Raw genomic sequence first — 14,098 nt, 5'->3', positions numbered from 1 at the left:
CCCGAGCAACTTGGGGCGTTCGCCGCCGCTCCCCGCGCTCCCCCCGCGATGTTACGGTCGCGCCCCGACACCGCCGGCCGCCTTTCCGCTCCCTCGCCCACAAACTCCGGCCCGGCCACGCGGGTTCGCCCCTCGGCCTGGCCGGGAGGCAGCGCCGGGAGGGGCCGGGCCCCCCCGCGTCCTGCCCAAGTTCTGTGCGCGCCCCCCGCGCCGCTCCCGCCGCAGCCCCCGCGGCCGGGGGCGCCGTGCACCTGCCGGCCGCTGCCCCGATGCCGCCCCGCGCATTTCCCCGCCTTTTCCCACTCTCAAACACGTGCACTTCGGGGCTCGGGCAAGTCGCTCTCCAGCGGGAGACACCGCGCACCCGTCTGGGGGGACGGGGCCAGCTCTGACAGCCCGGCGCCCATCGAGCGGGAGGCACACCGGCTGCGGCTCCGAAAGGCAACTTCTGTTTAATTTCACCGATGAACAATTTTTATGCTTTCCCAGCATTTTTCCCCCGCACAAGCCAAATCCAACTGCGACTGGGGGGGAAGGGGAAAAGGGAGGGGGGGGAAGCAAAGCTGCTCCCGCACACCGAACACCTCCTCTCCCACGCACAGCGCTCCCCGCCCGCGGCGAGAGGCGACGGCTCTCGTGGGCATCTGGGTAACACGGTGCCACACAGTGGCCATGGCTCTCTCTCTCCCCCACCCCCTTCCTACACATCACTATCCGAGCAAGACTTGCGCTCTGCCATTGCCATCTGGCTACCAAGTTGCTCCAACGCTCCCTACTTTCCGCGACGGGCGATACCCGGCGCTGCCCCCGCGGCGCAGCCTGCAGCGACGCCTGGGGCGCAGGGCCGGCGGCACGGCACGGCACGGAGCAGAACGGCACGGAACACCGGCGGCTGCCTCACTTGGCCGCCGCACCTGGGCAGCTGCGCGGTGCAGCGGAACAAAAAGGGAGCCGGAGCCGGCACCGGGCGGCAGCGCTGCCTCCCCTCCCGCCTCCGCCCCGCCACAGCCCCGCACAAGTTGCTTGTGGGATAGCGGAGCCGCAACTCGGCCGCCTCCCCTCGCCCCGTACCGAGCGGCGCGGCTCTTGGCGCCATGTTAATGACGTACTATCTTATTTCCACTAGGCAGCGACCTTCGGCACGAAACTGCTCTCCCGCCGCCTCCGGAGCGACAAAAAAACCCCATCAAATATGGCTGTGCTGGCGGCTCCGCGGCTGGCGCTGCGGCGGGCACGGTTACCTGCTGGCGGCGGCGCGGCGGCGGCGAGGGCGGGCGGCGCGGCCGGGCTCCCCCTGCGCGGAGGGCTCGGGGCCGCCGCATGAGTTCGGGCAGCGGGCACGGAGAGCGGCTCGCTGCGCCACACACACGCACGGCACACACACACACACTCACTCTCTCTCTCACACACACACAGATTCCCTCTGACTGACGTTTGTACTTGTTATGGAGGAAGGACTCCGTGAATCAAACTCGTTTCTGGGTCACTGCTGCCACAGGGGGGAGCTGCTTTAATCCCCTGCCAAAACTGGAAGGCGAGGGGAAGGGGGGAGCGGTAATAATAATAATGCAGCGCCGGCGTGGGGAGGCGGCGGCGCGGCCCCGGGGGAGCCGCCGTTAACTCTTGGCGGGCCCGGCCGCACCGTGCGGGGCTCCCGCCGCCCCGCGGAGCCCCCGGGGGAGCGCGGCCGCCCGGCTCCCGCCCGTGGTGTTCCAGCGGGCTGGAAAATGCGGATGGGCGGCTGGGAAATGATACGTGTCTGCACCCGCATCCCGCCCGCGGCACTGCTGGCCTTACCCTGCGACCATTAAGGCTTCTCTCCAGAAAGATTTAAAGGCGATTTCGCAAGCAGGAATGGTAGCGCTGCGCTGGCTCCCCGCGCACAACGCGTGAGTCACTATTTTGTCAAGCAGAGGAACTGAGGGTACCAAGAGTTAAACGCCGTGGCCACATGCGTAGCGCATAATTGCCGGGGCAAGAATAAAACTGCACGCTCCCTATTCTCAGCCCCCAGCGTTATCCCTCTGGCTCGTTAACTTTGATACTTCTCAAAGACTAGAAAGAGCCAACACAATCTGCGGTTCAGTTCACATCTCTGTAGCAGGAGAGGAAATTATCTTAAATTGGCACCAAATGACATACTAAACTTCCCATTACCTAAAGAGCGTGTTTGAATGCAGATTTCCTTATTTTTTCCACATAAATCGCTTTACCTCCCGCCATACACCTGTGCTCCCTGAGTGAAAAACTCCCCCTTTCGAGCAGAATTCCTGAGCAGAGGTAATAAACACCACAGAGAAGATTCAGCATCAGCTCAGACACAGAATGAAGGCGATCAGTGTAAAGTAATCCCCATAGTATGCAAATACAAATGAATGCAGCCTCCACAGCAACATCAGGCTGCCAAGGAATCACACCTCAGTTCAGCAGAGGAATTGGGTCGTTACTCATCCCTGCAAACCGAGCCATTTATTCTGCTGTCTCACCCAGCCACCCACCCAATAATGGAGCAGTACTTACACTGAATCTGCACATCCTAAAAAGTTGTACTTTACTACAAAAACATCCTCCCCCCTGGAGATATACTTTCGCTGGGAAAATCAGACAGTCGTGGTTTTATTCACAGAACACCCTGAAGCACCTTCACATTTTCAAGTCTAAGACTTTGATTCCCTTGTTTTCTACTACATGAAAATACAAAAAGGCATGAATTCCCTACTTTTTTCCTGCTCTTGCCTTGGCATCCAGAGCTGTAAAGATACCTGTTGGCATAGCTTTCTGTACATCAGCAGCTTAATTAGGAACATCAACGATGATCCATGCAACACACCCCATCATAGTACCTGATAATTATAATAAACTTAGTGACACACCCCTGTCACCTTACCCTGAACTTCCAGGGCTGCTAATTTTTGATACTGACTGGAGTCTGAGTTGTTCTGTATTTCCTGAACCTGTTGCTGTGCCATGGTATAAACCCCAAACAGAATAGGTCTCAGTTTTTCCCCTGAGTGGTTTGCAGGCCCCTCAGGAGCTCAGGGACTGCTTCTCATAAGTTCATAAAGAGTAATCCCAGTTAGCAAAGCTACTGTCAATTGGCATTTATTATCCAGAGGCATGCACTTCTACTGGGCTAATATGATGAAGTTTCTTCTAAATAATTTTCAATAATATTGTCCATTGTAAAAGACCGCAGAATCACAATAAATGCTATTTGTTCCACTTTCCTGAATTCTTTCCAAGAAGTTCAGAACAAGCTTCTGAGAAGAGCTTAAATGTGAATGGGCTCTAATTTCTCAAGAGGAATGACAGAAACTTTCCTGTCTCAAGCTCTTTGGATTTGAGACAGTAATTCTGTTTCCCTGCAATTAGTTTTCCTTTGCATGTATAGCCAAGTTTGTATTACACATTGTATTTCAGGAAACATTTCTTTTGGAAGCCACATTTAAGATAACGTGATTGTTTTCACATTTAAGATAACATGAATGCTTTCATGGTACCATGAATGTTTTTTTAAAAAGTACCATCTCCATTACTGTAGAAATTTCCCCCAATTTCTCCACAAGCAGCTAGCTCAGTCTTTGCAGAAGGTAACACAACTGGAACAAAGACGCTATTTTGTCTCTCGGTACAGTGCATCCACAGAAACTCCTCTGGAATAATACACTTCTATGTTTTAAAAGGAAATACTAAAAAAACCAAAGGGCTAGGAGCTGGAAGAATAATTTTGGAAGTGACTGGAAAACAAAAAGGAAAGGCTACTGCTTCAGCACTACAGGTATGAAATTGTATACCATGGTCAAACGAGAGAGTAGTCTTCTCCTAACTGCACTGACTAAATGTCAAGGTGATGAGGAAAATTCTACTGTAAGTAGAGTCAGTAGAAGTTTTGACATCAGCCTTTGTCTCTAACAGGTATTTAGCCTCAGCAAAACAGGCACTTTGTTATAATAAATAATGTCATAAGGCTCTGTGCCTCTCTCACTTATCTTTCAGTGTTATCATTTATTCCAGGAACACTCAGAGAATATGTATCCAGCTTAGAGTTAGGCTTTGTGCTAGCACAGAGAACTTCTGGTCCCTTCTCCAAGTTGTTTCATCAGATACACTCACGGATATATTAAGCTTTATTTTAATTTTTTATGGTTTGATTAGTTTCTTAATATTTCCCTCTTGGATTGGTGAGTTTTTAGCAGATGCACAAATCCAAGGAAAGACTATGTGGCTTTTCAGCTCCCTTTTGTGGAAATCTGTTGCTGTAGCAGTGGCTAATAAAATTAATTTCCTTCCTTCCACCACTTTCTTCCTTCCTTTTTTTTATTTTCTATTTTGATAATACTCCTTTTACAATTGAAATATTTTCAATTAATTCCTGCAGTCCTCACACATGAAGGTGGAGCTAACAAAACTGAGTTTCTCCTCACTGTTAAATTCAGTCCAAGAATATCACTTAAAATTCAAAACTGTTTTGCTCTTTTGGCTCCAGCTTTCAGGAACTTCCATTTTCTCTTATTTATTTTGAAGATTAGAAACTTGAGGAGAAGTACAGTACAGATCCAAATTAGCACTGTCAACACTAGATTGTACTTAAAGAGTGGGATTTTCCAGAGAGCTTTCATATCTCCTATGATAGATAGATAGGTAGATATTTTATAGAGCAGAGCCAAAAGACAAATGCAGAGTTTGGCCAATTCCTTTCAAGGTCCATTTTGTCTCTAGCTGGTCTAATCACACAAGCAAGGGAAAAAAAAAATTTGACTCATGCATATGTAAATCTATACCACTTACAAGTTGCATAAGTGCAATATTTTTAACTCCTGCAGAAATAAAAACTTGCTCAATGCAGCTCCTGTATGGGCCATAGAGGAACACAGTTGTCACAGTTTTGTCCAACCCAAATACATCATTTATGGCAAGGTGGCACCTGACTGCTTCACAAAATTATTCACAGAACCCCCCACAGATTGGTGCTCTGGCTTTTTCATTCTTCTCATTATTTACAAGTAACAAAATTTGGTGTGGCTGGATTAGGCAGGTCAAAAAGGCTGAGCTCAGGTAGTAAATTATTGCCTTTGACTCTGAAGATGAGGTTTAACAGGATTGCCTGAGTGATTTGTTTATTCATACACCAAAGATGTGATTTGTCCTGTGCTCCCAACCCTCATTCTTCTGGTTTATAATTCCTTTGGTTTATTGAGATGAAGTCATGAGAGATCTCTACCTGGATGTATAGGCCAAGTAGTCCAGGAAGGGGAGGCTGTGCCAGTGAAGGATGAGGATGGAAAGGGATGAAAATGAATCCTCAGAGCTGAACTTTTTATTTAGTGGGGTTGCACAGACAGACTTGCATACTCTTTTTAATGAAAAAACTTGAGATTATAACACCAATTTTATCAGTGGGTAGACAGGGGCCTGCAAAGGTTATATCACTCACACAAGTCACATGTTAAGTCAGCATTAAAACCAAGAATAGAAACCTGAAGTAATGCCTTTCAGTCCAAGGTTTCTAATGATTAAACCATATCCTCCCCTTTGGCCTGGTCCACAGCACAGAACACAGTACAAAGTGTACCCCCATGACATTTTGCACATAGATATTTTAAAATGTTTCTGCCAGTCAGACATAATCATTGCATGATATGCAACTGCTGACACTGAGAAGGAAGCAGGGACAGGTAGGCCCAATAGGTAAAATTAACTACATTCAAAAATTTAAAAGTATAGGTACTGAAATCACATGCTTCCAAATTGTTGTAATTGAAAAGTGGAAGCTGACTGGAAACCAGTAGAACAAGCTCAATGGAACACTGGAAACAGACCTGCAGGTTAAGCTGGATGAAGACGATGCATCACCTTTAAGGGAAATAACACAATTTTGTACACGATGAGAGGAGTAATTAGCAACCAAGGTAAAGCCCTAAGGATTATGAAAACCTCAGGCAAGTGAGAATTTAGCAGCAAGAGATCAAATCTCGGCTGAAGTATCTACACGTGCCTATCTGGCAGCTCATCAGGCAACATTACAACAGCTCATCTAAATGAACTTCAACATTAAATTGTGTTTGTGCAGGCAGAAATCACGTAGTGAAAGAAAGGTGCTGTGACAAGACTTGTGGAAGAGTTCAAAAGAATCTGATTGCAGATTTTCTGATTGCAGAGTGCAACCTGATAACTGGTTGCTAGAAGTGGAGCAGTGGTATCAATTCATCACAGAAGTACAGAAAAAATATAAAATTTTTTTTCAGTAACAACTTAGTGCCAGAATTACTTTGAAAAAAAAATTTGCAACTCCGGATCTTTAGGAATAAGAGAAATATTAACTCAAAAAAAGAATGATCAGGTGTTCCAATTGCTATGAGCAGTTTGTGATAACATGTCTACAAAGAGCAGAAATCCTGGAAGTAACTTCCCATGTGGTCCTTTTGGGCTCCTTTTAGTACTTGATGGAATCACCACAGAGCTGCTCCTATTTGTGGTGTCTCCTGGGACAACTTCTTCCAAATGCAATGACTCACAGTTCACTGAATTTAAAGCTATTTGCAGGCCATGAAATTGAGGTTTGCCACAAGGGCCAAGAAATCCCGCAACCTCCATGGCAAAAAGCAATCCTAGCACAATTAGCCATAAGTTACAGTGCATAGGAGGTATTCTGTTTGTCCTCAATAGGTATAAATAAGCCCCTCTCCTCAGTTTCTGTGCTTGAAATCCCTCTTAGGGGTTGTGGCAATCATGATTTCAACAACTGGCAAATTTTCTCCTTAAATAGTCAGAGGTCCACTTATTTCAGATGCAGTTGTGCTGAAACCTACTTCAACTATTAGTAATTTAGCTCAGTAGCAGACAAAATAAAAGGGTAGAAAGAAGTGATCACTACTAGTTAAAGGAAATCTAGTCAAATAGAGAAGTGTTGTTTATTTCAGCTATTTTGTTTTACCAGTTATATGTTTTAGAAATTAAGTTATTCAGTGTTTAACAAGTAGGAAAAAAATTATTGAGAAAACTAAACTAAATATCTTTTTCTTGTGGCAATACCAATTGCTGAGCTTTTCCACTGTGTAAATAAGCACAAAAACCAGTTTGGGATGTTTTAATCACCATCAGTGTTATAAAAGCTGCCTCATGGACTTAGATTCCACTACTGTTTATGATCAGAGGTTCAATAGTATCCAACAAGACTCAGAAAAGAGGTTTGGGATATTCAGCAGAAAAGAATGTTTACAGAATAGGGGAAAGTTGAGCCCTTATCTAACTCTCCTCCATCTGTCACACCCTCCCAAAGAGGTGGTGAGCTGTTAGGATAAAGAGGGCAGTTTATGCTGTATATCCATGGGCAGAAATAACCCTGCAGACCCCAGAACCTTGCAGAAACTGGCCTGAGCTGACCCTGGCATAAACACATACCCAAACCAGCACAGTTCTCACTGTTACACTTCCAATTTGCTAAGAGCTTATCAGAAATACACACCCAATAAAAAATCCCCCAACATAAGAAAAGCCACAGTATCCTTATCAGGGAGAGAATTATTATCTCTTTTGCAAATAGGATACTGAGCCATAATTGGAAAGAGATCCAAATAAAAACTGCCCCTGGCAAAGAGACTCAAATTCATGATTCAGCCCTGACATGTTAGAGGAGACTAATCCTTCAGTGCTGTTAGAAACACACACAGCACGGGGGGGGAAGCTGCCCTTAACACTGCATCTGCACACTGAGGGTGTCTAATCCCAAATTTCTGCTCCAGACTCTGCAAGAGCAGTGAGGGTTACAGAGGTGACACAGTTTTTAAGCATGAGGATGTCCACAGGCAGAACCCCAAACACTTGCATGGTAAATCATTTCATACCATTCATACTAGTAATTTTGAGGTTACTTTTTTTTTTTTTTTTTTTCTGTAATGGACAAGGGAGTTTATTGCTTCTTTAGAAGTTACAGCATCTTTGCTCAAAGGTGAGACTGCCACAGTTATTTTTAACTAAGTACACCGGGAAGAAAAATTGGAAATCAGATCATTACTCTGGTTTCTGTGAACCTTGCTTTACTAAGCAAAAAAAAAAAAAAAAAAAAAAAAAAAAAAAAGTAGTCTCTGACCTTCCAGAACAACATTAAAAAAAAAAAAAAAGTCTGATCTGCTTATGTGGGCAGATTTTGGCACAGGGTAAACACCCATGTTTGCTCCTCAAATTGCACAAGTCAGAAAAGATTCTCTCTGTCTTTCATCCAGGACATGCTTTTAAACCAGCACACATTTGTCTCTGACAACCTGAGCCAGGTCACTTTCTTCACACGTAAGAGTAAGAATTGGGACAAAGTAAATGTGCCAGCTGCCTGTAATCTAGTGTCCCTAAAGGGACATCCTATAGTGGGCACACAAATCCTTATGTAGCTGCCAAAACCCCATTTCCAGCCTGCTCAGCTCCTCAAGTGTTCATCCCCAGCAGCATCTCTGCTAAAGGGCAGCCCACAGTGCCTCAGATCTCTTCTGGGAAAGGGCTACTTAAGGTACAGCCTCAGGCCACAGCACCCAAGAGTTTACAGGAGACAAGTTCAGGAAAGGCTGAAAGAGTGCCAGCCCCATGCCATGCCAGGGTACAAAGTGTGCTGGCACTCTGCTGTGGTACTGTGGATCAATAAGGTGTGTAATAAAGCACATATTGACTGACAGCCTGGACAGACCCACACACACAGCAAAGGGATTTTTGCTCTCCCAGCATGTTGACAGTGGAGCCAAGAGCCTCAATTTGTCTTTACTTTTCTTGACATGTTTATCTTCTGCAAGAGCTGCTCCTGTGGGTTCTTTGGGGTCTCTTTCTTTTTAAAGAAATTAGGCATCCTTAACACTTTCCTTAATAAAATGTTGGGAGTATGGTGCACCCAGTAGTGCCTCACACAAGGTTTAGACATCCTGGATCACTTGTTGGCAGGAGTTTTGCCTCAGTGAAGGAAGTCAGGGATAGCAAAAAGGTCCCACACCCTGGACAAAGTAAAGAGAGCCCAAGGTCACTGGTTGTGTGAGCCCTGGCAGTTCAGGTGAAGCAAATGAATAAGTACTGAAAATGAGGGAGCCTCATTGACCACCTAAGCTGGTTGTCCTTCAAAATGCAATTAACATCACCTGCTTAAATGTTTTAAACCCCCTTAAAATTGCCAAAGATTCCCTAATGTCCCAAATTCTATATTTTTTTCCATGAAAAAAAAAATCAGTCCAGAAAATCAAGCTACAACATTCACACAAAATCCTTTCTTACTCCATACACACATGCTTTGTTTTCATAAGTATCACAAAGCCTTCAGGTCTCCAAACCCAGCTAAGGAAAGAAGACACTGATGTTTTTCTTACTTTAAAAATGCACTTAGAGTTTGTAAGCAACCATTGAAACCAAAAGCATGAGTTGAAAGTCTCTTTTCTTTGTGAATGGGTGTTTATGCCACTAACATTTGTGGAGTTAGGCTTTTCCCCAGGCCTGTGTTTTATAATTACAGAGAATTCTATATAGCTTTGAATTTCTATATCAAACTGTATGATGCTTCTTAATAAACTGATGTATTACACACAACACTTTGTGCCCTGATTGAAAACCACCATCTTAAACCTCAAAATCCAGTGAGGAATTAGCTGACAAAGGGTTTAAAATGCATGTCATTTCCAACACAAGCACCAAATGAAATCCTACCTAGCAAGGTGTTTGCTGATCCTAACCCTGTTCACACTTCACAGCAGAGAAATAGACACTTTCAACCCCGTGAAAAATCACACTTTTGTTCACAAACTCATAGGACACCAGCTAAAATATCTTTTTTGTACTCTATTAATAATTCCACTGCGTTCATCTGACAGTTCCTATTGAGAAAGCTTTTTGTTTCATATACAGGAAAATCTCCTGTATATTTAGGCCTCAGCTCACAAAAAGAAACAACACATTTTCTAATAGATTTGGCAGGTGCAGCAAGTTAAAACAAGGGACAGAGACACTCAAAACTCAAAGTTCCAAAAAGCTCATCTCAGCAGAGCCCCATCTAATTGCCATCCTGATTGGACTCTATGATCTAAAAGATCTTTTCCAACCCTTCTGATTCTATGGTTAAGTTCCTAAAGTTTCTTATTTATGCTGCTTGACAGTGCCAAAAAAACCCCACAAGAATTTCCTCAAGAAAAAAAAAACAACACTTTTGCAAACAAGTGAAATTGCAATTTTTTTTTTTCTTTGCATGAAGGTCGCGTCACTTATCTCTTGGGTACAGATGACATTCATAACCATGGGCCTGGACCCCAGCTGAATTATCTCTTTCCCCTAAATAGTCTGAGAGAAGAAAAACAACAAGAGTTCTGTACAGGAAATTAAGAAGGCTCAGTTTTGAGCTTAATTTTGAAAATTCTTTCAGTTGAGCCTCCAAATTTTTTTTCCTATGGCTTTTCATATATGAAAGATTTATCATTTGTGCAGGAGCTGCAAGTGTAGCTGCCCAGCTGCAAAATGAGGGCACAGCACCTGCTGCAGACAAGTAGACACATTCCAGCTATTCAAGCATTCCAAGCATTTTGAATGATCTCCACCCTTCAGGAGACCTCTTTTTGCCTTTGTGGAAAATACTTTAGTGGACAGGTTGCTGCCCACCTGCATTCAGGTGCTATTCCTGATCAGAAATTCACAGCCAAATTCACAGCAGGTAGCACCAAAAGCATTCTAAGATTTCTACAGCAAAAATGTAATGACTTCATTTTAATAGGTAAACATGATGAGCTCCACAAATGATTGCTGAGGCATTAGACATCATTAGTCCCACAGAGAAAGCTCTGAAGTCCTGCAGTATCAAATTGTTTACAACTAATTTACAGAGGCTGAATCCACAAATACATTTCTATCATTTTGCAGTTGCCTAATTAATTACATATATTAAACAAATTAAACTGAAGGATGCAGCAAGTACTCCCAGGGCAACCAATGGCTGTGTCACCAGCAATTTGCTGCTTTTAGATTCACACACAATTTTCTTTTAGTTGCAAAGACAATCATAAAAGGATAAAAGCAGGAATCTCACTAGTACAGCAGAAATCAAGAGAGATTTCTATTGCATTGAAATTAGTGAAATAACTCCAAGAGAAGAATTTTATAAAGATGTGCAGGAGTGAACACGTGTCCAGCCCTTGAACCATGTTGTGCCTTTTGTGTACATGCATATTTTGTGTCACACAGACAACAGAAGCAATGAGTGAAATATCACCCCATTTATTTTAAATGTACACACATTTTTGCTAATTTTACAAGAGACTGATTTTTCATGGTGATTCAAAATCATCAAAAATAATTACTGATACTTGTGGAGCTCTATATAGATGTTAAGAAAAACATTGTCATTCTTTTTTCCTGTACTACAACAGCACAGGATAATTGAGGGGCACAGGCCATGTGTTCTATATCTTCACATACAGAAAAAAAAAACCAACCCAAAACATGCCCAAATCAGAAGGAAACATACACAAGGGCAATTCCACAGCTGTTTGGTGGTAAATGATAAACCACAATGTGTCCCTTAGTGGGTGTGCAGAATGTGTGATCCAGAGTTTGGAATGTCCTCATTTCCTGATATTTTTTCCCTTTTTTTTTTAATCTGTGGAAGAACTACTGACTGCCACATTTGATAGGGAGAAGCAAACTTATTCTTTGATGTTTTAAGTGCCAGACTTAGGAATGACTAATTCTTCTGTTCTAGTATTACAGTAGCAATTCTGAAAGAAAGCAGACATAAAAAATTCCTCTACCTATTTTTCTTTTTTTAGGCCAATTTTGAGACACAATTTTTACAATCTTCTTGGAATACTCTGTGAAATCTTAAATGTGCCCCGTGACACAAGGTCAAAGCCCTTCTCCAGTTATTGATAGCAGCATTTGTAGTTTGAATTAAAGGTCAAATAAATCAAACAAATCCCAAACAACTAAAAGAGCTCTTTCACTCCATATCCTCCAGACCCTTATAGTGGTTTTACTTCAAGGTCCAAGTCTATGCCATAATTACAGTAAATCTTTGTTGAATGAACAGAAAATCCTCTGATAAACTGCAAGGGCAGTAAACTAAAGAATTCCATTGATACAGTCCATAGCAATAACATTTTCAGGAGAAAACTGCTTGTAAGATACACCAAGCTCCAACCATCTAAGAAAACAATCTGCAATTTCTTTTCTTACTTCAAAGCAGGAGGTGGCTATAAAGTTTTTCTTTAAACTCAAAATCTGATGAGCCATCCCTTCCTTAAAGCGTAACAGTATTTCAGCAAAATATTTATACTCTACATGGTCAAAGTAGATAGCACTTTTCAAAGTATCTTTTCACCAGAAACCACAGGCTAACTCTGCCAGAACAGCCTTTATATTCCCTTAAAGGTTACTCTGCTGCAGTCAATACAAAGTTTCCCCTTCAAAATTCTTCTATGAATTGAGGAAAACCTGTCTTGAGCATTTTCATTAATTTTAATACTTATTTCCTCTTCTCCTGTTCCTCTTGGATATCTTTTCTTTTGTTTCCATTCCTGGCAGTTGTTCCTCCCAGCAACTGCCCTGGCACTTGGACTGTGTTGGCCACTCAAAAGCATCACAATATCTAGGCAGTCTGGGCTTGCTTGGATGGAACAGGCTCAAGAATCCTCTCACTCTTTGGCATCTTTGGTGCATGTCCAGAGCACTCACTAGCTCCCTATCAGTCACTTTTTCATGCAGTTTATACCATAGCCCAATTGCTGTTCCAAATCAATCAACTTTCCCCAAAATAGGCTGTTTTCTACATCCGTGCCTCAGGACACTCCAATTTCCAGCTCATTTTTTTTCAGGGAGCACGTAGTTACTGAAGAAAACTGATCCTTAACTCTGTGTGCAACATATCACCTGGAAATCTCCATTTTAGCAACCACGTACAGTTTGCAGATTTAGCTTTTAGGAGTCTCTTAAATACATTCATGTGTGCACCAAACTGGTTCTCTAAAGAGTGTAAAAGACTTCGATAAAAGTCCTCTGAGTACACAATTATCCCTATTTCACACAGAGCTGCTTTCTGAAACAGGAGGCACACCAAGCATCTCAGTGTGCTTGTTTTCACCATCCCAAATGCAGCTGGCAACAGACCTGTAAATCCAGATTTCTTCTCATGGTCTTACTCATCAAAGCCTTTAAGTTCCTTCACCTGCCAGCTGAGCCATTAGCTGTTTACCTGGCAGAATAGTCAGGGTTTTGGTTTGACCACTAATTCTGCTATAAATCACATTAGACTTGAGGAACTCTTCATAGAAGTAAAGCTGCAGCAAATTTATCTTTTGCATCCCAGAGCTGGCATTTCTCAATTATGGTACACTTGGTGAGAATGAAAGAGAATTCACCAGGTAAATCAAGTTTGCTAATTTATCTGTAAATACTGATGTTTATTTATACTTTGGGACTACCTCCTTGTAAAAGCCAGCTGCAGAAAGAGACAGAAAGCAGCTAGAATCAATTTTGGTTTTTTGGTTAGTAACAAACATTCAGAGGAAAACCATAATGGTACATTTTTTGAAAGCATCCATGCCATGGTTTGAGCTTTGGCAATGTCATGCTATCCATATTCTTGCCGTTTAGAGGAAAAAAATTCTACTATGTATAAACAAACAGCGCAAATAATCAGGAAGAATTTTCTCTGGCAAAACTCTCTGGAGTTCTATAATGCCAGTGAGTGACATTCAGGTCTGCAAGTACAGTTCCATTACAGTCATCAGCATTTAAGAGATAGTCCTCCTGCACTTCACAAATGTGTTCCTTCTATACAGATAAGAGTCCCCTGAGGTTATTTTAGTGGTGAAAATAAGATCTACTGCTCTTTTAATTCACCAAAGAATATCTGTGAAAGAACTGAATTCTATTTCACTCTGGTAACCATCAACAGAATTTCCTACTGAAATTCTGTCCCATACATCTGAAAACACCAGGATTAAACAGATGCTTTAAAGACCAAGACATCAAACTATTGTACTGATGACCTGCACTTTTCAGTAGTAGCCATTTAGGAAGAGGGGAAAAAAGCATTTGGTGCTGTTGAAAATAGCACCAAAATGCAGATATTTAAGCCTATTTTTAGGAT

The 14,098-nt window shown here is 43.1% G+C and overlaps 1 protein-coding gene across 8 annotated transcripts in view; it reads right to left on the bottom strand.

The window, feature by feature from the left end:
• JADE1 (jade family PHD finger 1) overlaps positions 1–14,098 on the bottom strand; it is a 74,244-nt gene that overhangs the window by 42,825 nt on the left and 17,321 nt on the right. Inside the window, exon 1 of one of the 8 annotated variants that reach the window (XM_063157102.1) lies at positions 1,798–1,848. The exons of 1 other annotated variant lie outside the window; for it this stretch is intronic. Coding sequence is in view for 2 of the 7 variants with exons in the window: in XM_063157106.1 (XP_063013176.1) it covers positions 1,072–1,096 (25 nt within the window). In the remaining 5 variants the exon portion in view is untranslated. 6 more of the 8 variants (XM_063157099.1, XM_063157100.1, XM_063157105.1 and 3 more) reach the window with 6 other exon arrangements.

The sequence above is a fragment of the Melospiza melodia genome, chromosome 5, assembly GCF_035770615.1.
Source record: "Melospiza melodia melodia isolate bMelMel2 chromosome 5, bMelMel2.pri, whole genome shotgun sequence".
Taxonomy (NCBI): Eukaryota; Metazoa; Chordata; class Aves; order Passeriformes; family Passerellidae; genus Melospiza; species Melospiza melodia.
Note: the sequence above shows the minus strand (reverse complement) of the source record. Positions and strands in the feature narration are given on the sequence as shown.